The sequence below is a fragment of the Pleurodeles waltl genome, chromosome 1_2, assembly GCF_031143425.1.
Source record: "Pleurodeles waltl isolate 20211129_DDA chromosome 1_2, aPleWal1.hap1.20221129, whole genome shotgun sequence".
Classification (NCBI taxonomy): domain Eukaryota; kingdom Metazoa; phylum Chordata; class Amphibia; order Caudata; family Salamandridae; genus Pleurodeles; species Pleurodeles waltl.
Genome location: NC_090437.1, coordinates 1,301,444,730 through 1,301,471,215, shown reverse-complemented (window position 1 = coordinate 1,301,471,215; position 26,486 = coordinate 1,301,444,730). Strand labels below are relative to the sequence as shown.

The window sequence follows — 26,486 nt, the reverse complement described above, 5'->3', positions numbered from 1 at the left end:
AGCAGTGTCACTAGAGGTGGCAGTCAAAGTAAACAGTGCCACAGAAAGCAGTGTCACAGGAAGAAGTGTCAAAGGGGATTGTGGGAGTCAAAGGAAGCAGTGTCACAGGATACAGTGTCAATGGAAGCAAACATAACAGGAAGCAGTGTCAGAGGAAGAACTGTCACCGGAAGAAGTGTCACAGGAGGAGGTGGGAGTCAAAGGAAGCAGTGTCATGGAATACAGTGTCGATGGAAGCAAGCAATACAGGGAGCAGTGTCACAGAAAGCAGTGTCACAGAAAGCAGTGTCACAGGAAGAAGTGTCACCAGAAGCAGTGTCACAGGAAGAAGTGTCACCAGAAGCAGTGTCACAGGAAGAAGTGTCAACAGAAGCAGTGTCACAGGAGGTGGAAGCCAAGGAACAGTGTCACAGGATACAGTGTCAATGGAAGCAAGTTTCACAGGACGCAGTGTCACAGGACACGGTGGTGTTGAAAGCATTCTTATTGGAGCAGGAGTCAAAGGAAGCAGTGTCACAGGACACAGTGTCTCTGGCAGAAGTGTCACTGGAAGCAGAGTCACAGGAGGTGGGAGTCAAGGAAGCAGTGTCACAGGAAACAGTGTCAATGAAAGCAAAAGTCAAAGGAAGCAGTGTCACAAGAAGAAGTGTCACCGGAAGCAGTGTCACAGGAGCGGGAGTCAAAAGAAGCAGTGTCACAGGACACAGTGTCTCTGGAAGCAGTGTCACAGGGGTGGGAGTCCAATGAAGCAGTGTTACAGAAAGCAGTGTCACAGGAAGAAGTATACAAATCAGTGTGACAGCAATGTCACAGGAGATGAGAGTGAGCAAAAGTGGAAGTCAACAAAAGCAGTGTCAGAGGAGGCAGAAGTCAAAGAATGTAGTGTCACCCGAATCAGTGTGAATGAAGCAAGGATCACAGGAAGCAGTGTCAAAGGAAGCAGTGTCATGGAATACAGTGTCAAAGGAAGCAAGTCTAACAGGGAGCAGTGTCACAGAAAGCAGTGTCACAGGACACAGTGTCTCTGGATGAAGTGTCACTGGAAGCAGAATCACAGGAGGTGGGAGTCAAGGAAACAGTGTCACAGGATACAGTGTCAATGGAAGCCAGTTTCACAGGACGCAGTGTCACTGGACACGGTGGTGTTGAAAGCATTCTTACTGGAGCAGGAGTCAAAGGAAGCAGTGTCACAGGACACAGTGTCTCTGGAAGCAGTGTCACAGGGGTGGGAGTCCAATGAAGCAGTGTTTCAGAAAGCAGTGTCACAGGAAGAAGTATCATACAAATCAGTGTGACAGCAATTTCACAGGAGGTGAGAGTGAGCAAAAGTGGAAGTCAACAAAAGCAGTGTCACAGGAGGCAGAAGTCAAAGAATTTAGTGTCACCCGAATCAGTGTGAATGAAGCAAGGATCACAGGAAGCAGTGTCAAAGGAAGAAGTGTCACAAGAAGCAGTGTCACTAGATGCAGTGTCACAGGAGGAGGGAGCACAGGAAGCAGTTCACTGAAAGCAGTGTCTTTGGAAGTAGTGCTCCCGGAGGAGGGGATCACAGTAAGGAGTAAAACGCAGTGTCTCTGGAAGCGGCGTCCCAGCAGTGTCTCAAGAGGTGGGAGTTGAAGGGAATATTGTCACAGGATACAGTGTCAATGAAAACAGGGTCTCTGGAGCTGTGTCACAGGAAGAAGTGTCACCGGAAGCAGTGTCACAGGAGTTGGGAGTCTACAGTAATCCATTAGAAATAAGAAATCATGATGGTTCAATAAGAATTGGAATATTTAGTGGTGAGCTTCCCAGAAGCAGTAATCAGGCAGCTCTCCATTTAGCAACTGAGCTCAATTTCCAAACATATCTAGTTAGCCCTTAGTTGGTTTGTGTTATGTGCAGCGGGGCAGAACGCTGCAAATGTGAGTCCTGCCAAATGCAGCACAGTAACAGAAAGCAGGAGTCTCACTGATGGGGCCTGGAGAAGACTCAACCCGCTGAAGGAGAGCAGGTCCAGGAGGAGATGATGGACAGGCAACTAGAAGAGGAAATAGAGACAAGGAATAGTAATCCTGTGGGGAGCCAACAGATGGCGAACGGGGCCAAGCGAGGGGGTTGTGACAAAGGGAGTGATGGGGTTACACACCAGCCAGGCGTCAAGGCTACATGTCCAATTTAAAAGCATTTTGTTCAACACAATTGGCAAAACGAAAAGATTTGAATGTAATGTTCTAAAACATACAGCGTTAGAACATTGGAGCAAGAGAGTCGACAGGGAGCCAGCACACATGGGCTTTAGTTCTATTTTGGACCCTCATTCAGTTCAATATAAGCCTTGGGGAGGCATTGGAAGGATATACCTAAACACCCAATAGCATTAAGTGAGTGAAGAATACTCCACTGGGCTGAGCCAAGACGTGATTGACAAAGTCTCCAGCCAATGGTTGAAACAGTCTGGTCGAAGGAAAGCAGTGGTTTAAAGGGATTGAACCAAAGGCTATAGTATGCATTTTCCTACTAATAGGTCAGGTTGACCATTGTGCTTTCAAAGCTCAAACCAAAATGTAAACTGAACTCCAAGAGCTAGAACAGATGTGCAAAAACTGCTTCTCAATGATGGCTTGAGTATTTGTTTTCTAATGCTTCAGTGCTACACCTCCCCCATGCCGCCATCCCCAAAAACATTCTTCGTCCCGCTGTCGCACAGCAGACCACGATGAAGTGATGTGGAAGAATGCAAGTTTGAGTATACACAGGACAGAGCAGCAACTGCAGTGTTCCCCCTTGCAATAACTGTTTCCACGTGTACGCCACCCAGATATCAGGGTAATACAACAGGTCCGGGGCTAATCAGGCGTAGTCCACTACAGACCTTTACCTTGCCACTAAATGGCCTTTTGGTTCCTTTGCACAACATTATATTAGGGGAAAAAATGGGGGCAGATAACATAGATTGCATTGGTGCTGATGCAATTTCACACTGACATTTGCAGTGACTGACCAGTGCAACAACAACATTTTGCACCAGATGGTTCTTCAAAATGTTGGTGCAAAATTGCCTTGGTGTAATCATCTTCATGTCCTTAAATCTGTTCCTGGGTAGGGAGGTAACGCAGGGGAGTCTGAGAAGTAAGATTACTTGATAGCTCAGAGACACAGAGCTCCAGTTCATTTAACAACCCAAAGTATTTTGGCCAGTCTCAACTCAACCAGTTGACTAAAGGTCTTCATGATAGTGGCTTTTGGAAGAAATAAGTGGACTGGAAAATGGTGTCTCTGAAGACAAGGATAAGCTCGCAGAAATGAGGAAAAGAAAATGTCACGTGACATGATGACCTGCCCCGTGGAACGGTAAAAGAGAGAGGGCAGTTGAAGACGACTAACTTTACACCCAAGTGTGGACTGGTTGTACCGGGCATCGGGCTGCTCCCCGAGAGGTGGAAGGTGGGGGCTGCTTTTGTTACTGGGCTTTGTAGCAGTGAAGCACTTTTAAAAGCACTGCAGCAGTTTTCAGGGGCCAACAAATGTGCCCAGATAACTGGTGATTAATATACCTTCTGGGGAGAGATCAGGGGTTTGTCTAGTAGCAGTTTTGACTCATCTAAGGTAGCGCAGAAGGTTTATGCCTGCTGCAAAGAAAGTGCAGATCACAGAACAGTATTTTATGTGCATAGCTCAGTGGGTTTCTGCTTTTGGCACAGAGATTCTTTTGTTTCTTGCAGTTCATAAGTTACAATCATAATCTAGCACAGTGAGCTATGAACTGCCTTCAAAGAGCTGCATGTAAACTGCATGGTTCAGGTTAGAAAGTTATGTTTTTTCCCCAGACTTTGATAATCCTAATTTTTCTGAAAAAGAGTTTGTCTGGGTAGAAATAAATTGTTATTAGTAAAGTCAACCCTAACCACTGTTTTACGTTCTGAATACTGAGATTATGGCCCTCATTCTGACATTGGCGGGCGGCGGTCGCCGCCCGCCAGGCGGGAACCGCCATTTGGCTGCCCCGCAGTCAAAAGACCGCTGGGGCCATTCTAACTTTCCCGCTGGGCCGGCGGGCGCTACCTAAGGTAGCGCCCGCCGGCCCAGCGGGAAAGGGGCCTGCAACACAGAAGCCGGCTCCGAATGGAGCCGGCGGTGTTGCAGGTGTGCGACGGGTGCAGTTGCACCCGTTGCGCTTTTCACTGTCTGCATAGCAGACAGTGAAAAGCAGGCTGGGGCCCTGTTAGGGGGCCCCTGCACTGCCCATGCCAGTGGCATGGGCAGTGCAGGGGCCCCCAGGGGCCCCAGGACACCTGTTCCCGCCATCCTGTTCCTGGCGGTAAAAACCACCAGAAACAGGGTGGCGGGAAGCAGCGCCGCCATGGAGGATTCGCCCAGCCGGGGGAAATCCGTCGGGAAACAGCCGACCCGGTTTTCCGACCGCGGCTTCACAGCCGCGGTCGGAATGGGCAATGAAGCACCGCCAGCCTGTTGTTGGTGCTTCAGTCATCCGTGGCCCTGGCGGTCTTGGACCGCCAGGGTCAGAATGACCCCCTATGTTTCCCCGGACCAAACACTCTTTAAAAAAGCCCACCAGTATGGATGACATGTGAATCCTATACCTTGTAGCCCCCTTTGTCTTATGTAACATTTTCTATACACTGATTTACACACGTATAAACCATTGTCTCTGTACGTGTGTGTTGTAAACTGCTCCAGCAACCCATGCTAGTAAGAGAGGCGCTATAAAACAAATTAAATACATGTGAGAGAGGGGCTATAGAACAAATTAAATACATGTGAGAGAGGGCATATAGAACAAATCAAATACATGTGAGAGAGGGCATATAGAACAAATTAAATACATGTGAGAGAGCCGCTATAAAACAAATTAAATACATGTGAGAGAGGGGCTATAGAACAAATTAAATACATGTGAGAGAGGGGCTATAGAACAAATTAAATACATGTGAGAGAGGGCATATAGAACAAATTAAATACATGTGTGAGAGGGGCTATAGAACAAATTAAATACATGTGAGAGAGCCGCTATAAAACAAATTAAATACATGTGAGAGAGGGGCTATGGCGAGATGAGAAGCTGTCATAAGCTGATGGCGAGGGAATCATTGAAGAGCCCCAATAAAGATTGCTGTATCCTGGTGCTCTGAAAGGGCATCATTTACTATACTTTAAAAAATGAATACAATTGAATATATAATAATTTAAAATTTGTTGTAGAATTTAGAGTTTTTGCCATTTTTCCCCAAATTTTCTTGGGCAGGGGCAACCCCCATGTCCCATTGCAGTGGTCAGGCTAGTTCACTGTGATCCCTGTTTGGACTGGTCTGACAAACTTTGCCAGGGTTGCTTTGGGTCCCCAGTCCAGCCCTGTTTACACCTCTAAACTGCATTATTTTTAGGGGGACCAGGAGTCAAAACAGGAAAGTTGAGGCTGTGCCTGGTGTAAGCTGCCCTAGTATCCCCAATGTATAATTTGGACCTTCAGCTACAGATTCAAGGAGAGCTCCTTGCTGCAGAGGTGTATGGAGAGGGTTAAGCCTGGAGTGACCTTGCCTGAGATAAAGCAGGTAATGATGGACACTGTGAACAGACTACCCTACCCGTCTATGTCTTCTCATCATCAGGGCAAACTTAAACCATGTGTGTATAATGTGAGTGAGACCCATAATCAAAATACTCATTTTTCCTTCCCAGAATTTTCTGTCAGCTGACTTTGATTCTGCTTGAAATGGATTACGTCGCTGGCTAGAAAAACCTTACTTTTCAGTTAACATTTAATGTGCACTAAATTCAACACTGAAAAAGCACTTTCAGGTAATTGAGACTTAAAGATAGGGCGCAGAGTCTGTAATTGGACGATAAATTCTTCAAATTTGGTTTGAGCCTGATTCCCTTAAGAAAACATATCTGGCCTTTACCACTCTGTATGGATTTTCCAGGCGGGATGAAATGCACTGATTTCATGTTTGGAAGTGAAAATAAACACTGGAGATTTTAAAGATTTGCCAGTCTTGTATTTTCTTTTCCACCGGCTTCAATCAATTCTTTCATTCACAATAAACACGGACTGGCACCTCCGGAAAGACTGACCAGCGCACAACAAGCTCCGGAGGGCGGCGCTCTAGTTGTTTATGGGGGAGGGGAGGACGGGGGAACAAGTGACGACCTCCTCTCTTCCCACTTCAAATGAGCCTACTTTGTACGCGCACCAATGTTTTGATAACATTAATGTGACAAGGCAGAGATTCCAGGCGGAATTCCCTTCAAATTTACAAGATTAAAAAACAAAACAAGCACTGAAAAAGCCCGTAGGTCTGGCGTGCATTTTGTGTCCTGACTAAAACGTTGTCAAAGCCTACAGTAGTGATAACAGACAAACAATGATCGCTTCATTATCCAATGCACCAATGACAACAATTATTTAGTATGTGATACTTTTGAGCTGTAAAATAGTCCCTTATCTAATGGAAGCACTCATGGGAGGCGGAATAAGATATCCGGGAGCCAATTCCATGAGGCGAGAGGGTTCTACTGCTCTGGGCTAAGCCTAAGCGGATGCTATGGTCCTAATTGTGAGTTTGTCGGAATGAAGGTCCTACCCAAGGGTGTGTTATTTATTGGCTGTGATAAGTAGCACCTATTTTACGTTTTTGGTGTACAACATGAGGATTTTGTTGCTTAATGCACCAAACTCCACATGGTATGGTAAACACCGTACACTTTTCCCCTGTTAAATTCTGGCACGTTTGATCCGCCAAAGTTTAACAAAGATGGAGATTTTTATTTTTATTGCAGCTGGTAATTATCAGATGCAGTAAATGTCTCTAATTCAGAGTTCTGACCCCTGCTACAGAGGGTTGGGAGCAGGATTCAGAAAATTCCCAAAAACTCTGAATCAGGGCCTGATGAAGTGTATTTTAAAGAATTGGTAACAATAGGTCTTGCAGACAGCTGGCCCTTCAAACCTGAACTAAAACAGAAGTAGGAAACCTTTGAATGTGTATTTAGGGACATTAGTCAGTGTTTCAGGCTTGGCTAAAAGCAGACTGTCCTGGAGATCCTTTCGCTCACAATGTGAAGGCACAGAGACCCCAGAATATGCCAACATCCTTTCGGGTGCCCCGGCTGGTACTGATTTTACAATAAGCCTTGATGGGGCAGGCAATCGTAAGTAGTAGTGGCTGTGCTGTGATTTTCAACAAAAGTGTGATCTAACACACCCTAATTTAACACTTACATATCATATTACTATACTTGGAACATTTTAGTTACTTTGTGACTTTTTTCCATAGTTTAACAGAAATTGTTGGAGTGTAAGAAGACAGCCAACTGATGTGTGGTCTCAGACTTCCTTGCACCTCATGACAGTGTGGCCATCAAGGGCCATCATGGTCCATCAAGGGCCATCAAGGACCATCAAGGTTTATCAAGGTCCATCAAGGGCCATCAAGGACCATCAAGGTTTATCAAGGTCCATCAAGGGCCATCAAGGGCCATCAAGGTCCATCAAGGTCCATCAAGGTTTATCAAGGTCCATTAAGGTTTATCAAGGGCCATCAAGGGCCATCAAGGGCCTGTTTTAGAGTTTGGCGGAGGGGCTTACTCCATCACAAATGTGACGAATATCCTGTCCACCATATTATGATCCCATTATAGCCTATGGAGACCCTAATACAACAGGCAGGATATTGGTTACGTTCGTGACAGAGTAACCGGTCCGCCAAACTCTAAATCAGGCCCTGTGATTCTCAGCTTCTGGTGTAGCACTGCTTATGTGTTAGGCGGAATGGAGGCATCTCATGCGTATCTATTGTCTACTGCATACCGCGTGTGTGCCGGTCAGTGGCACTAGACAAAGTCTCACTACACGCCACCAAGCCTTGCGCCGTACTAACACCCTGGCAGGTCTACTCATCTGCATCCTATGGAGGTCGGATAAGTGGGCGTAGAAGAGCTGCACAACAGCATCAAATGTTATTACAACATTTTAAAAAACTTCTATGATAATCACTAGGGTCGCATTTCAATCAAGGGAGCATCAGAAAATGTAAATAGCCCCCACTTTGAACTAAAGCACTGATGCCACCAAGCAACCGAAGCGAGTGAGCAAACAGTCCTTAGAATAGCTTCCTTGTCTCTTCCATCCATGCATCTACACATTCATTTGTTCATCCTTCCATCCACCTGTTTCACTTTACATTCTGTCATCATTCATTCTTTCGTCCATTATTCAGTCTTCACAATTCCATCCATTCATCTACACATCCAACCATCTATCAGCTCCGCCATCCATCCACTCATCCATCCACCCCCCATCCATCCATCCCATCTGCCATCTATCCATCCGTTCTGCCACACATCAATACATCCACTTTTCCATCCATCCACTGTCCTCCATCCATCCAATCTGCGATCCATCCATCTAGACACTCTGTCATGCATCATTCCTACACTCTGCCTTCCATCCATCAAGTCATCTATCCATCCACTCTGCCATCCATTCATCTATCCATTCTCTCTGCCATTCATCCGTCCATCCTGCACTCATTCATCAATGCATCCACTCTGCCATCCATCCATCCACTCTGCCATCTATTCATCCGTCCATCCATCAATCCCTTCTGCTTTCCATCCATTGATTCATTAACTCTGCCATCCATCCATCTACTCTGCCATCCAATAATCTATCCATTCTGCTATCCAGCCATCCATCCATTCTGCCATCCATCCATTCACTCTGCTAGGCAAGGGGGTGGATGCCGGGGGGAGGGGGGAAGAGAGGGAGGGATGGGTGCAGAGTCTGGCCGCAGGCCAGGTCCTGTGACCAAACCCGCCCGTGCATAACTGGAGGCCATGCGCAGCAGAGGGTGGCTGCCTTGGGAGGGCGGTGCAGAGTCTAGCCGCAGGCCAGGTCCTGTGACCAAACCCGCCTCATGCATAGCTGGAGGCCATGCGCAGCAGGGGGTGGCTGCCTGGGGAGGGCGGTGCAGAGACTAGCCGCAGGCCAGGTCCTGTGACCAAACCCGCCTCATGCATAGCTGGAGGCCATGCGCAGCAGGGGGTGGCTGCCTGGGGAGGGCGGTGCAGAGTCTAGCCGCAGGCCAGGTCCTGTGACCAAACCCGCCTCATGCATAGCTGGAGGCCATGCTTAGCAAGGGGTGGATGCCCGTGGGGGGATAGGTGCCGGGCCTGGCCTGCAGCCAGGCTCTGGAACTTACACCCACCCCCACGCCCAGCACAAGGGTAAAGGCGGTGCACAGGGGGGGTGACTGCCCTTCGGGGTCAACCCGGAGCTTCACATGGCTAAAGGCCATGCTGGCAGGTTGTTGGTTGCCCCCGGGTGTGGGCATGCAGAGCCTTGCAGCTAACCCCAAGCCATGCACGGCCGAAAGCAGGGAGAGGCTGCCATACTCACGAATGGTAATAAAATATTGTTTACATTTTAAAAAACACAGAAATTCCCTGGATTTGTTAAACCACTGGCACATCCGAATGCACATTCAGCCCTCGCACCTACTGCTGCCTGGTGCAATGCAGTTCCGTACATTATATAAATCCTTCTCCTCGGGGTCCGAAGTTAGCTGGACCTGCTGGTTGCTGCCGGTCCTAAGAGTGGAAGAGTGGATTGCTGCTCGATGCTGTGACCTGTGGGGGACAGAGCTCACATGCCTGACAATGAAAGCGCTGTCTTGGTACCTGGTTCACCTGCACAAGGTCCGGCTGGAAGGGGAGTCTGTGAGGAGAACATCTGAATGGACCCAGACCACTCAGAAGGCAAGCGATAGCTGCAGCCCAACTACCCAGGAGCAGACAGACCTACGCCCGTCAGCACCTGGGCCCTAAAGGTACAAGGATGCCGTGCGCAGGCCCCACCCGACCCCATCCAGGCCAGGTTACTTTATAATACAGCTGGGAGCGGAGTCCCCGGGCCTCGGTACTCGTCTCTAGGGGGGTTACGGATGCGGTGCCATCCAGCAGCCTGCCCGTGATCTCGAGAATCCCGAGGAGGAGGGCACCTGAGGTGGTGACTGTGGCACGGTGCTCCCCTTGATTCCGGGGTGAGCGGAGCGCACCGACTGCCGGTGACCGAGAAGAGCCGGGGCGAGGTCGCTGCGGACTGGGGGCCCCGGGGAGCAGCTGGGGCTGGAGGAGTGACAATGCCTCTATGGGGGACCCTGGAACTGGGGGCCGAGCGGAGGCCCTGAGATTGGGCCCTTTACGCCAGGGCTGCCCTGATGACCAGGGGCCAGCTGGTGGGCACGCTCGCCTGGCTCTGATGGGCCCTTGAATGTTAGGAGACCCCTGGGGACTGAACGCCGGAGGACTGAGGGAGTGGACTGGCCCGGGCCCTCTGCAGCCTCCTAGGTAGCGCTTTTAAAGAGGGCGGTGGGTCCCGAGACCGGGCTTTGGGAGAGTAGTGTGGACGGGACTCTTGCTGGCCTGTCACCCCAACCCCAAACAACACTACTAACCATCCCCAACTACAACAGGAGGTGAGGTACGGTGGGGAGGCATGAGGGGCAGCTGCGGGGCGTCTGCTGCAGGGCCCATGGACCGTGGTCAGTGGTAGGAGGATCCTGCTGCCCCCTGACATTAATATATCCAGCGGGGTGCCCCACGACCGGCTGTGTGAGGTGCCCCAGAATCCACTGCTATGTGGGGATCCAGCGGAAGGGCGGTGGGCCCACAGACCACGATCGGCGGTAGAACACTGTGGGGGCCGAGGTCCTGGAACCACACAGGGGTGGTTGGACCAACATGTGCGCCTTGCCCTCACTTGCGACTGCGGCGGCAGGCGGTATCACCTAGAGGGCCCGGGAGGTGGTGGAAACGTACTGAATTGAACTGCTGGGATTGACTGGACTGCATTGGGGTGTACTCACATAAGGAGGCCCTGGGGGGCGTGGATTGCCTGTCGTGCACCACCCTTGCCTGTGACCCAGTGTGTCCCTGTTTAGCCACTGTCCCTGCTTCAGCGCAGGCAGTGAACGTTGGGATATTGCTGGCACTAGACTAATGACTGTCCTCAGTGGATGTAGCTTAAATCCTAACCCCACTGGCTGCAGTGACGATGCACGCTGACGCCCTGCAGGCAGATTCTCCTTTTTGATTATTGCAAGAGAAAAGCGTCCCCTGTGGATTGACACTGAAGGCGAACTGATATCCTCCATTTGTGGTTGCCCACACTGAAGGCGAACTGATATCCTCCATTTGTGGTTGCCCACTTATACGACCATGAATGATTGACCTGGCTACCTGCGGCGGCTGCTACTGGGGACTCACTACTCCTTTGCCTGAACTGTGTAGTTGTTTGCCATGGGCAAGAGTGCACAAAAGGGTGATGCGGAAGCAGGCGTCCACCCACGACCAGATTTGGGCTCAGACCAGCTTTGAGATATGACCCTCTGCAAATCTGGGCCCCGGCCTGCAACTCACACGTTATAAAACATATGCAAGCAATTACAGCATCTCGCGAGGCCCTAGAGATGAAAATTGATACATTGGGCACAGATCACAGACGACTGGCTGATCGGGTTACCATGGTTGAGTCAGAAATCTTGGAAGTATCTCCCACTATAGCCTCAGCTGGTGGCCACTGGCCACCTGTCTGCCATAGAATCCTGATTGGAAATCCTGGAGAACAGAGCGGAGGATTCTGAAAATAGAGCGCGCTGCAATAGTATTAGACTTGTGGGGCTACCTGAGAAGGTCAAAAGGTCGGACACAGTGAAGTACTTAGAGAACTGACTTCATATCGCAATGGTCCTTGAGGGCCTAGCCTCCTTTTTCACCTTGGAGCACGCTCACCTGGTGCCATCATGGCCCTTCCTTCAGGGTGGCCCCCAGAGGCCCACAGTGGTGCCCTTACTCTACTTTAAAGATCGGGACCATATACTGAGGCAGGTCGGAGCCTAAAGAACACCTCTCCTGCCATTATGTGGTGTTGTCCCCGGCACATACAAAGCTGTCTATATCACTTGCTGGTTGCTGATGCCCTTCAACCTCTGGAGGTGCTCCGATCCCACTGGGAGATGGACCTGAGGCCTCGGATTTCGGAGCAGGCATGGGAGACCATATTGGAGCGTACCCCCAAAGTATCTAGGAATGCGAGATTCAAGTTAATCAGTTTTAATACATTACACAGAGCCTACCTCGCTCCAGATAAAATTAACACATATTTTGAGAAGGCATACACTGCCTGTCCTAGATGTAGAGCGGTGGGCGCTAATTTTCTTCACATGATATGGGATTGCTCTTACTCGACATCCTATTGGGCTGATGTCACCCGTTTACTGTCAACTTTAATAGATAAGGAAGTCCCTGCAACACCGGCTCACTGCCTTCTACACTGGTTTCCCCACACATCTAAAACTAAAGTGTCCAGTACATTTCAGGACCTAGGACAGATACTGGCCAAACACGAGATCGCACACCACTGGAAGGACCCCAAGGGTCCGAACTCACTGGAATGGCGCAGAGAGCTGGACAGATGGGCGGACTGCAAGGGCACATTCCTCCTGAGGTAAGCACGGAGGGGGATAGGACAGATGAAAGTGGAAAGGAATGGAGATTAATAGCTGATCGCCTGAAGAACCCAGAACCTCAACCACAGGAGGCGTCCCCTACGGCCTCTCCTAGAAGAGCTGTTGCCCCAATCACTGGCGGACACAGACCAACGTATAGCCTCATGAGGTCACTAGAAGTGATCTGAACGGGTAGATTACCCCACATATTACTCCATAAATCAAGGGTAGGTTAAGGAGAAGTTTCCATGGTGCTTGGGAACCATATACCACCATTCTTGGCACTAGTTGGGCCTGGTTTATCTACTCAGGGGGGCGGCGGGAGGGCTTTGGGAGATTGATGTTGAGAACATGGTGTTTTCTACAGGAAATGTACTATTTGCTGCCACTCTTGATATTGTGAGACATATTCCCATATCAAGTTATAATGGACCGTATGTGTTTGCTTGGCAATACTCAATAAAATCTGTTTACAAAAAAAACTATGTTTCCCCAACATTGAGAGACAAGTCTATTCAATCCACAACCCTTGAGGTGCCAGTATCACCTGCTCCACAGTCCTAAAGGGATGAGGCCCCAATTCTTCCTTAACCCATCAGGACAAAGTCTGGTTCTGCCTGGGAGGGGGTTTTCTTGACTCCTAAACAATTGGAACCATACAGCTAGCAAAAAAAGTTGCACAAGTGCCATCATTTCTGGTTGTTTTTGGATCCTGCTGCTAGTAACGACCAGTTTTAAAGTGTAACAGATAAAGCCCTCGAGTTCACTGCCTCCCCCCCGCCCCTTATTAAACACTAAAAACCAGTTGTGGCCTCAACTGGTTTTTAAAACAGTGAACTGTAACAGTAAAAAGTGAACTGTGTCATTTTCGGACACATGTTGCCTTCGACATCAAGACTCTTAAACTCTATTAAAGCACCAATGATTTTGTTGTTTAGGTGAGGTGTTTTGGGGTGTTTTTAAAACTCAGCAGCTGAAGAATCACCCACTCAGTTGCTCAGCCTTTCACCAAGAGCGAGAGCACCTGAGACTGAGGGCCATACACACTTTAGCAAATTTACAATATTGTATTGTATAGTCTAGATATCTCTGTGTGCACATTAATGGAGCATGAAGAATATCAAAGACCTCCTCAAAAACAATATAATTCCAGCAAATCTAAAAAACATGCTCCATTTCAGCACAGGTACCTAGGGAGAGTACAAAAGTTTTGGTGGATCTTCTAAGGCTCCAAGAAAGTAAATTCCTGATCATGAGTGTGTGGGTTTTGGGTGGGGAGGACACCAGAGGGTTGCAATCCTCTCTTCCAGTTGGTATTCCTGCACCAAAACTTGTTATCATGAACATTCTCCCTGGAATTAGGAATAACCGACGGATCCTTTTCTGTGTTGTTTCTGGATTCCTTTAAACAAAGTTGACATTTGTTACCTGCTCTGACCAGTCAGAAGGAGGGACAGTGGAGGAGTGGACCGGGGGTCTGGACAGGCTTGATCCTTTCTAGGGGAAGCAGTGTCAGCCCTGCCTATGCTGCTGCAGGGGTCGGAGTAAAACATTCTGGACCCAGAGGCACTCTGAATGGTGGGTGGTGGAGTTTCACCTCCTGTTCTGGCTGAAAATTGCCCACTCCAAAGAATTGTCTAAATTCGGGAACAACAGCCAGGGAGATGAAAAATCTGTTAGTATATACAGATGCCAACACAAACGAACACGCACGCGTGCACACACACACACGCGTGCGCACACACACATACAAACACACACACTTGTGGTGAATGTGATTTAGATTAGAAAAGGGCAGTGTACCTACTGGTACATAATCAGAGATGCTGAAGTAAAATACTCGCCCTATTAATATGGCAGCCATGTTGTTCCACCACATATGCTCCTTAGAGGTGGAAGCGAACAATAGTGCACAAATAGTATACGCGATACCAGAAGCCACCATTGCGCAGCTCACCTTAAATACCTGGGGAACCCCCTCACCAATTCAACTCAATCCACAATGCGGGAGTCCTCTATCACACTCCAGGTTTGGCCCAAATTCCACTTTTGTCACATCCAGCCAGCCAGCAATACCAATGCCAACATGTCTATGACGGCCATCGCTGTCTGGATTGATGGAAAGAAAAGAACACCTCAGCGTAGCCACCACCCAGCATCGGAGATGGGACCCTACGCGGCGGGGGAGGAGGTGACCCATATCACTGGGACACATGAACATCTCTACTGAAGAGCATCTCTGTATCAGCATCCTCAGAACATGGTCACACACACCACCATCTCCAGCATGCCACAGACTGTCCACAGGTCCCTTCCAATCCCGTTGAGTTTACGGCCAATGGTAGCGCATGGAAAGTAGTTTTTGCATTCAAAATGCTATTGCGCCAATCGTTGGCAGGCACCATTGTTATGATTATTTAATTCTGTAGAACTTGCTCATATTTCATGTCAACGTTTTTATTGGGCTGTAAAAGTATTAGGGCATCCTCGCTTACATTGTGTCTAATGAATGACAACAGTCTCCAAGTTGGTTTCTTCGCGTTGGCAGACAAGAAGAAAGAGAAACCACAAAGCTAAACACAGCTACTTAATTTCCAAAATTACAAGGAAAACTTCAGAAAGACCCAGGCTAGGGTATCGATTCAAGGCTTGCTGTTCTTATTTTAGCATCACCACAAAGAATGCACTTCAGCTTTCAAGGCCACCTTCTGCCAGAGTAAATAGAACAATGGTGCTGGCAAGCCTCTCTGCTTTTTTATCCAACTAATCCTAAAATGCTGTGCAACTAGTCTATAAAAAGATATTTGTTAGGTCTGGTGGGAATCTGAGTATGAGTAAGTACATTAAACCAAAAGAAATATAGTTTGTCAGTCCAGAACCATCACATGCGATGTTGGAAATAGACCAAAATTACAAATACGTATCTAATTATCAAATTATTTGTAGGAATCTACCAGACCTCAGGGGGCATCAAGTGCTGTATAGAGGCAGGGGTGGTATAATGTTTACAAAGAGAGCACTACATTGAGATGGGAAGAAACTAGGGTGATGGCCATCACTTGGTTTCTATCAAGAGATAAAGGGGTAAGTAACAATCCATGAGAGCCAACCCTATGCATGCGCTCACTGACAGCAAGCACGCTCTTTGAAGACAAGGAAGAAGGAAACTGGAGAACCTGGTGGGACTGAAAAATCTCGGTGCTGCACGAATGGAGTTTGTCAAAAAGGCCAGAGTCACTTAATACAGTTTCTTCAGCAGCAGCAAGGCATGCCCTAAGGTACCAACCATTGTGAAATATCCATGTCTGATCCATTCTTCAAAGCAGAGAATGGATGTTTCAATCTTTAACTTCTTCAAAGACAATATCTACAAATGTGAGAACACAACAATGCAACTGCCCTTGAAACAATCAGTGGGGCTACTTTCCCCACTTTCTCCACTGATGATATGGCCAATCTCCTGAAATCTCTGAAAGCCACATCATATGTAGACCATGTAATCACATAATCAATTAAGGAGCAGATCTCTGGCAAAGCCCTTCCACCTACCTTAAACACTGTCAACTTAGTAATCTCCTAGCCCATGGCATCTTCCTGGGCACTGCAGGACTGCCCCCATCCTGCCTCCCCGAAAGAAGCATAATCTGGACTCAAATGACTTCACTAACTACAGTTTTTCGTTCAATTACCGAAGTTGGGGAAGAATTGTGAGAAGAGAATTGTCAAACAGCTTCCTAAAAAGATCACAGTTAAAGCCTTCGCTAAAAACGACGGCCCATACTTAAGAAAAAGTGGTGCATCAGCTATGATGCGCCACTTTTCTTGTGCCCTCCCCTACCGGCACCTAACGACACCATGGTTGTGCCATATTTCTAATACGGCGCACCATGGCTGTCATTGGCACAATAGCATCAGAATTCTTGACGCTACTGCGCGCTTTGCTAGCGTCAAACATTTTGGCCCATAGGTAATATGGGAGCGTCATTTTAACACCTGTTCTGATTTCAATTTCACTGCGCCATTTTTGCAGGCATAATGCGGCGCAACAGGTTACAAAGTGGCACAATGCATGCATTGTGCCACTTTGTAAATATGGCGCAGCAGAAAAGTCACTTTAGAGCCGCATTACCTTAAAAAATGATGCCATGGAGGTGCTAAGGTGGCACTAGAGGCTCTTAAATATACCCCTATGTGTCAAGATTCATCTCCTCCCAGAAAGGTAAGTGAGCTAGATGCATGCTGCAGGTCCATACACAAGGCTACCTGTGCTATTTAGGGTTGGGCAGAACGTCATGTTTCTGACAAGGATGCTCTTGCTGGCTCTACCGATGGAAACCCTACGCTGGCAGAGTTGGTGCTGTCTGTATAAGTGCATGGGGCCATCCGCTCTATTTAGAGCACTTGTTCTGTTTTTTTCCGTTTGAAACGCCAGGGAATCCCTGGCAATCTCAGACAAAACATGAAAAGGACCTCCACAGCCTAGGAGAAAAGTCCCAGGTTCATTATTTGTTTGTTTTTCTAAAAAAAACCTCCCACTTTAGAGTTTGTTTTGAAAAACAACCTGAAAGATGGCGTCCACTCGGCAAGGCTGACAGGCCCACCATACTTTATATAAGGACCTAAGTAACAGTCATTAATTATGCTGACTGAGACATGGCAACAGCACCTCATTTAATACTGGTTGACTCCAACTTTGGAAGCCCTATCTTCTGAGATTGGTAACAAACATTTACTGCTTTTTTCTTTAAACTCACTGCAATGGATCTTCCACCTCTAATATAATCTCAAGTCATATAATTGCTTCTACTCCAGCCATCCAAATAAACTGAATTGTTTTTGAGCCAGTTTGGGAAATGCAATCTTAATACTGCTGGAGTTTGGAGCTCTACAAAGTCATACTTCTTCCACCGGGGACTGCAAGACGTCATACTCCGACTGCCATCTTGACAGGCTGGTCTGGTGTCTTAGCTGAATAGCAGATGTAGCGAGATCATATGCCCACAAGCTGTTTCACAGGTTCACAGCACCAACTAAACATTTTGGCTTTGCTACAAATTCAAACATATTTTTCAACAACAATGACTAGGCACTCTGACTTGTTACTAAGGAAACCTGGTTGAGGTTCACCCTTTCCTCCAGCAGCTGTAGACGCAAAGGCAGACCCGCCAACATCATTAAGAAGAAATAACACACCAACTTTGCAAGTGCCAGAGCTCACTCATCTTAACTTCTCTCTTGAGATGCCATTGCAGGAGAGAACTCTTTTAAATTCTCATGCTCTTTTCATCATGTTCCTTTTCTCTAGTAAATTTGCACTTCCACACTTATTGTGCTACAGACCCAACAAGTAGTTAGTCTAAAATCCTGTCATCCAATCAGCTATGACAAAATTATCTGTGATCAAGGATCTCAATCATGTACTGGCTCCGTCCACCTTGGTAGTCGTCTCACTCGTTTTCTTAGCCTAGAAAGGCAAAGACCCTAATAAAGCATCAATCAACTATCTAGAGCAGTGATTCCCAACCTGTGGGCCGGGGACCCATGGGGGTCCGCGAAACCTCCTCAGGGGGTCTGTGACTGCTTAGAAAATTAAATAATATTAACAGATTAGATCTCCAGCTTTCAGTAATGGCTCAGTGGGGGGGGGGCCCGGATTCCAATAATGATTCAGTGGGGGTCCCCGGGTTCCAGTGGTAAGAAAGTGGGGGTCCATAGAAGTCAAAGCGTTGGGAACCGCTGATCTAGAGGCCTAAATCATCTGCTAGTTCCGCCTTCATGCGTCGCTTAGTCAGAAGGGCTAGCACCACTGCTAAGGCCTTTCGCACTAAAGAGGACACCCATGAGAAATTAAATTATAAAAACAAACACATAATGTACGTTTCAAACAAATAATGTATGTTTAAATGAACATATTTAGGCCTACCGGAGAAGCTGTCCTTGTCCATGGGCAGAAGGTCCCTTGCCTGGTACATGTAGCAACGCAGGTGGTACCTGTTCCCATCTTTAAAAAGGAGGAAATTGAAGACAGAATTATGTCCTATTCTTTCTTACAGAATTTCACATGTATATATATTATATATATGCATATATATACATTTATAGTACTTCATGTATATGTATAAATAAATATGTATAGCAGTTCATATGTAGTATAGTATATAGATAGATAGATAGATAGATAGATAGATAGATAGATAGATAGATAGATAGATAGATAGATAGATAATCAACTTAAAACATTTTGAGACACATTGACAAACAAAGTCATCAAATATTAGAGTGTTTCAATCAAAGCAGACTGCGGACACAAAAGTTGCCATTTGGCTATAAAATCCTAGGAATAGACCTAAATCTACAAAAAAAATGACAAATGTACTAATGGCTCATGCAATGCAGCACAGCAAGTTGAGTTAATGCACTGTATGAGAGGGAACGAGCAGGAACGCACCATACTTACCAGGATATGGCGTTGCAGCTCGTTTCCCTTGTGCTAGGCCACTTTCTGGCTGCCTAGAGCCACCCAATCACAGTGTTGCACGAAGTAATGCATAGTGGTACCCAGCATTACTTTTAGGCAACATGAAACCCAAACACTTTGCACTGGTTTGCGTCACTTTTGGTGACTTTGCAAAAGTTAAAAGTGGTGAAAAATGTAGCCCCATGTTAACATCCATCAGCGTGAAAAAATGAGCAAAAAATATTTAATTGAAAGAAGTCTGGAATGGTTCAACAGCAAAAAATATAAAGTAAGGGTTTTGATGGCGAACTGTGGCAAACAATGGCAGCTGATAGCCACTGAGCCTGGTAAGTTACCATAGTTACCGTAGGTGAGCTGTCGTTTTGACCAGTAGGAAGGGTTAGCATCTCCCAGGCACCTGGAGTAGTGGTCTGACTTTGTGTGTGTGTGGGTGGAAGGGCGCACGGGGGTCATGGCCTTCACGCTGCTTCCACAGTCACCCCTCGGGCCAAACATGGAAGGCTGCATTTTTCTGAGAAAGTTGGAGATATTCAGAGCTCAGGCTTGAAGGCCTTTAGGTGAAAGATGTTGACTGTATCTCTGAGACTGTTCCGTTGGTTCACTTCATTTAAACAGTTGCCCCTTTCTAATCCGCACTTTGGTGGGGCACTTTTCCACCCATGTGTCCCTAGTCTTCTGCGGAAGCCTGTGGGTGGGGGCATTGACACTGCTTAATGCTGCAGGCTCCACCTTGCAAGGTTGCTGCCTTTCTTAAGAATTTGCCTCTTCACTGTGACATTACCAGAGTTTGGACGGTTCTTAAAGTACCAGAGCGTGACCTTAACTTTCCTCAATAGCAAAAGTTGTAAAATGTTAATTTAAAATTTTAAATATACTCTAACCTGCCATTTATCATGCTTTTTTGTGTGAAAAGCATTACTTACTTATTAGGTTCTTTGCACTGTAGAATATGCACCTAGCCTTGTTCTCGAACCAGGTGGGCACACCAGATTCTTTTTGCAGGTCTGGTTGCCATGCCCCTTTCTGTGCCACATGGCTTCCCTCCTGCTGAGTCAGGCTTCTCTTTCCGGTTTTCTGCAAGCGCTGGAGGTTTTGGTGGACTGCTAGCGGGCGGGCAATGCATGCTTTGAACCAGAAACCAGACTAGTTTGTTCTGGGTTAACTTAGTGGGTGAGCTATCAGCCAGCATTAGCGCCAGCCCTAACGAGATATGATAAGAGTGTAAACTAGGGATGGGCAATAAATTTGCTCCACCGGCGGAGTGGACAGAGGTTTGGCGGCTCCGCATTACGCATGTAATGTGAAGATCCCACCAAATTCCGCCAACCTCCGCATGGCAGAGTTTTTTCCTCATGTGTGGCTCGCCATCCCCTGGTGCGATTGTCAGACGCTAGGAGGGCAGTCGGCGAGATTTCCCCAGCTCAGGCGGTCATGACTGCTCACAGTCAGAAAGCTGCTGCTCAAGTAGAAAATCTACTCGAACGGCAGCAAAATCAACTCAAGAAGCAGCGCTCTCTGGCGCACTGTGTGTTGCCATTTGAGCTGATTTTTCAGCGCTCAGTGCGGAACGAGCTCCTAGCACTATATATCAGTGTGGCGTGCCTAATTCTACCCGCTCGCCGAAATCTGTGGAATCTCGTGGAGTTTTCATGTAACTCCACGGAACGCCACAGAGTGAAACTCCATGAGTTCCGCCCACCCCTAGTGTTAACTCCGCATCTACCTTGAAACTATGGAGTTACTTATGGTAATCCTATACTTTCTGAATGTACTTACCTTTCCAATATTCTTGTACTCAATACTTTGGTTATACATCTTTGCATTTTTTTATGTTGCCTACAGTATTCCGGAAGGACACCACGACCCATAGGAACAAAGCCCGAGTGACGCCATAAAGAAGGTTCAAGGACACTGTGGCCACTGTTTCCTCATTGTGTCCCTTAAAGTGGATACTGGGCTACCCAAAAGCCCCTGGGCCTGTTTAAGTTTACTACAAAGGGCATTGAAATACATAGTGATGAATAATGTTATCGCTTCTCCTGCCCTGTATCAGCTGAACATTTAGTAAATGAACGTCTTTGACTTTGAGCAGTCTCTAACCTGGTCCCAACTGGGTACCACTGTATTAGTTTCCTCTCCCCATTGCGACATATTTCAAAACTTTTCAAAGCTATTTGTCTGGAGTTTCTAATTCATGTTTAGCCCCTCTTGGTGTTGTGCTTTACCCCTTCCTGAGCATGTGCTGGTCTCCTATTGTGTCCCCTTCATCTCACTGAACTGCCCATCTGGACTCATTGTATGGCCTCTCATATTATTGCATCAAACCCTTCCTGACTTTCTGATCCATCTTCCCCCACCATCAGCACATGTCATATGGTATTATCAGACCCTGTCCTGCCCAGTATGAGTGTGTTATCTGCTATCTCTGTCTTTGTAGTTTCTGTCGCTGCCTGTGGAGACATTATGCCCCTTTTGCTGACATCTTTCCTGTTTTGTCAAAGAAAACACTATAGTTATAACAGGTCTGTAAAACAGAAATAGCCAAAACGTTTCAAGCAGTGTTACAATCATTGTACTTTTTCCCAACTGTGTTACTTCTATTCGGCTTTAGGGGTGTGGCGTGCCGCGTGTGGTGAGCTGTGAGTTGGCCGTGGGAGTGGTCCACATGAACCGTAGAGCGGGACCGGCTTTTGGGCGGAGCGAGCGGTACGACCGCACCGGGCGCTGTCCTCAGGGGGGCGCTGTGTTTAGGAATAACTTCCGAAACTAGCTAGTAAAAAGCATCTGCTGAAAAGTTCCTTCCGCGTTTAGCCTTCAAGAAACAATTAAAATGTCAAGATACCTCTTGTGATTAATGTTCCTGCTAGAGAGAGAGAGATGGGAGTTTTGTCTAGAGGCAGCTTTGACTCAACATAAAGTAGCATAGAGGGTTAATATGCCTGCTGCAAAAAACTATGGGGCATATTTGAATAAAGTGGTGCTGCACACAGTGCTGTGCCACTTTTCTTGCACCCCTTAACGCACCCCTAACGCCACCATGTGCGCGTCACATTTAAAATACGGTGCACCATGGCGGTAGTTAGGGTACTACCATCAGAATTTTTCACACTAGTCCGGCGCTTTGCAGGATTAGCGGAAAAAAATTTACGCTATTCTTGCAAAGCACCCAGAGGCCCACTGTAACCAATGGAAGCCTCCTTTTAATGCTTGCTCTGAGCAGGCGTTAAAAGTGCCGGAAAAAAATGACACAAAGAAATCTAATAGATATCTTTGCGTCATTTTTTTGGCCCCTCTAATGGGGGAATGCCCCCTTTGCATACATTATGCCTGGCGCAGGCATAATGTAGCGCAAAGGGCTACAAAGTGGCGCACTGCATTCATTGAGCCTCTTTGTAAATATGGTGCGGCGCTTTTCCCCTTCTAACACTTCATTAGTGTAAAAAAATGACACTAATGTGGCATTAGAATGGCACTAGGGGTCTCTTAAATATGCCCCTATGGCAGTGCTTAATTTGTGCTTGTTGTTTCCGGTGCGCAGCACCTGCACTTATTTTTGAGGGTCGGCATTTATTTTTCTACCTCAAGCATTTACTGCGAGAAAATGACACATATGGGAAAGACGGAGGAAGAGAAAAACAAAAAAGCGTCACAATGGGAAAAAAGCAGAAATCCACAAGAGTGAGCTGAAGGGGCAGGGAGTGCTTGTAAATGGGTTGAAGAGGCCCGATATGGCTTCAGGATTATGCTGCCTCAGTATTCTGTGTTCACGCATTTAATTGCAGCAGCCGCGTGTTTAAGAGGAGGGCTTTGGGCACCAGCACCTTTTTATTTACAAATTAAGCACTGCCCTATGGGACATATTTGAAAAAAGTGGAGCTGCACACAGTGCTGCGCCACTTTTCATGCGCCCCTTAGTGCCCCCTAACGCCACCATGTGTGCATCATATTTAATATACGGCGCACCATTGCGGTAGTTAGGGGACTAGCATCAGAATTTTTTACGCTAGTCCGCGCTTTGCAGGATTAGCGGCAAAAATGTTGACGCTAATCTTGCAAAGCACCCAGAGGCCCATTGTAACCAATGGAAGCCTCCTTTTAATGCCTGCTTTGAGCAGGCGTTAAAAGTGCCGGAACAAAAATGACGCAAAGAAATCTAACAGATTAGCAAGTTAAAAGAGATGCTACACACGGGAGGTCACTGACCTAAGTTTTAGTTACCATTGTTTCTAGTCCAATATTCATAGTAAGATAAAAATAGCCCTTTTCAAGCTGTTGGTGAAAATGCATACTTCTGTTTCCAAATGGTATTTGGAATTATTTATATGGCAGACTTCTTGGGAATACCTTACGACAAGTTCAAGTACTACCGAATAGGGTGAGTATGTAATCGAATAGGGTGAGTATGTAATAACAAATTCTAAATTTAGAGATCCTATTGCATTGAAAACACTCTGGCCCTCATTTTGACCCTGGCGGTCTTTTGACTGCCAGAGTAAATGTGGCGGTCCAATCACCAACAGGCTGGCGGTGAAGACCGCCACATTGTAAGTGTCTCCACTCATACCGCCAGGGAGGTCAGGACCGCCGGGCCGGAGATGATCATCTCTGACCCGGCGGTCCACAGAAGACTGCCAACGGTATTAGGAGCCAGCTTTCTGGCATAGTTTCCGTGGCGGTAGCACAAAAACCATGGCAAGCACTAGACCCCCCTGATCCCCCTCACCCACAGTGCCCCATACCTCCAATCCCCCTTCAGCCACATCGCCTCACCCCCCCTTCAGCCACAGCGCCCCCATCCCCCACCCCCTCCCCGCGTACAAGCACACAGACACCCTCATGCACCATTCATACACCCATTCACCTACGCTTACATACACGCATTCACTCACACGCATCCAAACACGCATTCACAACATTCATACACACATTCACTTACACGCATCCAAAATAGCATACTCAAACGCATCCAAACATGCATACTCACATGCAGATAAACACGCGTTCACCACAACACTCACACTCGCATACACACTGACATGCAGACACGCACTCACTTCAACATTCAGACAGGCATACAACTACGCATTCACACATTCATGCACACACGCAGACACCACACACGCGCACACACCACACCACCCTCCCCTCTCCCCTGTCAGACGATCACTTTACCTGTTCCGGGGAGAAGGTCGTCTGGCAGGGAAGGGGCCAGCAGGACACCGCCAGGCCGTATTATGGCCCATAATATGGTGGGTGGTGTCCTACTGGCGGGCGGTGATGGTGGTGGAACCGCCAGAGCACCTCCGCCACCAGCACGACTACTGCTAGATTTCCACCCAAAGTGTGACGGAAATCCAGCAGTACTCATAATATGGTGGGTGGAAGACCACCAGCACTGGTGGACTTCTGACGCCCGCTGCTATGGCGATCTTCATGGAAGACCACCAGAGTAGTAATGAGGCCCTCTGTTGTAGCTGAACCCCAATAAACCATCATCAATAGCTCTGTGATGGGTACCAGGGCTTTAATAGCCCTGCCTCTCTTTTTGGTCTCTCAATTGCGGATGTTATGACTTTAATAGCCCTTCCTCTATTTCAGGTCTTCCATTGGTGGATACCTTGGCTTTACTAGTCCTTCTTCTCTTTATGGTCTACAATTACCACATTTCACTGCAGTATTTAAAGCTACCTAGTGACTACCTAAGGTGCAGGGGGGGGGGTTGAACTAACTACTACAGTGAACTCTACTTTCCTCATAATATTTAGAACCTTGGATGTACAGGGTAACTCATTCAGAAATGCCCAAATAAGCTATCATAGGGCTAACTGACAACAGAAGTCACACAGTGAAGTTGCCTTGCAGAAGCAAATAGCCTATTTAAGAAAAACACAATCACATAATGTCACAACGCATAGCATAAAAGAGCATACATTAAAATATTGTAAGATAAAGCAACATAACGTAAGGAAACATAGCGCCATCTTATCAAAGGAGCTGCACAACTGTAAAGTTCACCTACAGTCAAAAATACAGGAGATGGTGGGTCTGTTCACTCCAAAACTCAGTGTAGAGACTGACTTCCCGTCATCGCTCTTGTCGTCTGTTACTCCCCCCTGGCAAAGAGAGATGGTGTTGAGTTAGAAAATATACCTCTTGCATAATGATCATTCCTTGAAAACTTTCTACTGCTTTCAGTAGTTGCTGTTTACACTGTTTGTTTCTTCTTTATACTGTTGCTAAGAGGCATGTAGTTTAACATTAATAACTTCTTTATCACAGCCAAAAATATAGCGGGTGAGAAATGGGACACAGCAAATTCTCTTTGGGCCTCTAGGTGGCACAAAGGACAAACACCACACCACATTTTGTGGTGTTTTATTCAGTTTTAGAGGAAGGCGTCTGAAACTTGGGACCTCATCCTGCTGTTTAAAGAAGAGACCTGATATCTTAATTCACGAGAGGTGTAACATGCACCCCTGCAGATCCTGGGAAGCAGGGATGCACTCAAACCTGCATGTGCAAGTCAGAACTATACTGCCAATAAAACAGGTTCTTTGGGGAGGCACAATTACGAGGCAGCACTTTTGCTATGGGACTACAAAGAGCACCTTTAAGTATTTAGCATGAAGAGGCCTCACTCTAACAACTTTCATTTAAAGGTCAAAAGCTACCCAGAGTGCACTGTAAGTTCTACTCAAACAAATGGAACTTTGATATCCCACAGACGGGCTGACACCAACGAATACTCACCAATTAAAATAGGCAAAGATCCCTCAGATTCCTCACTAGAATATGTTTATGTCGATGCCTACATCTGTATCACAAAGCTTAGCCCCAGTGTACATTCTGGATGTAGGTTTGTCCCAAAGCCCTCTGACAACGCACGTAAGTGTCACTTTAAGGAGACTGAATTGGAGTCATGTAGCATACTACTACAGTAAAAATGTTTCTAGGCACTAGTCTGTGAGAGGTGAGATGGCCAGATGCCCTTCTATTATGTGCTCTTGACAAAGGGAGTCAGAATAGAAGTTCTAGAGGCCACATCCCAAAAACCCCAAACGGCAGCCTCCTATGGTGGTGAGTAGCAAACAGCAATGTTTGAAACTGATTTGGGTCTAGGTAGACCCCAGCATTCTAGGAACTGTTGAGCTGTCTGTTCATCAAAAGCCCCAGTTGAAGCTTGTTACATTAGCCAAGATTGGAGTTAACAAAAAACTTGATAATTTCTAAAAAATTCCTTATGGAACAAGGTGGACAACATTTCAAATGACTGACATATGGAAAATAATAATATTTGCTACATAACTGGCTTCTAAAGCCATATTGAGCATATTATCTATGACCCACACCCCTCCCTGAGAATATTTACTTAGGTGTTGAGTGAAGAGATAGGGCCAAGGAGAAGTCACATAGTGAAACTCCTAAGATATTTGTTGGTTTTCGCCTAAGTTAGAAACAAAATGACTTATGTTTTATTGCCACCATTTTCTGTCAGGGGA

At 46.9% G+C, this 26,486-nt stretch overlaps 1 protein-coding gene across 10 annotated transcripts in view; it reads right to left on the bottom strand.

The window, feature by feature from the left end:
• DYSF (dysferlin) overlaps positions 1-26,486 on the bottom strand; it is a 794,684-nt gene that overhangs the window by 191,714 nt on the left and 576,484 nt on the right. For all 10 annotated transcript variants that reach the window (XM_069205583.1, XM_069205587.1, XM_069205579.1 and 7 more), the window contains 2 exons: positions 25,007-25,100; positions 18,433-18,510 (listed from right to left, as the gene is read on the bottom strand). In XM_069205583.1, coding sequence (XP_069061684.1) covers positions 18,433-18,510; positions 25,007-25,100 — 172 coding nt within the window. The remainder of the gene's footprint in view (positions 1-18,432; positions 18,511-25,006; positions 25,101-26,486) is intronic.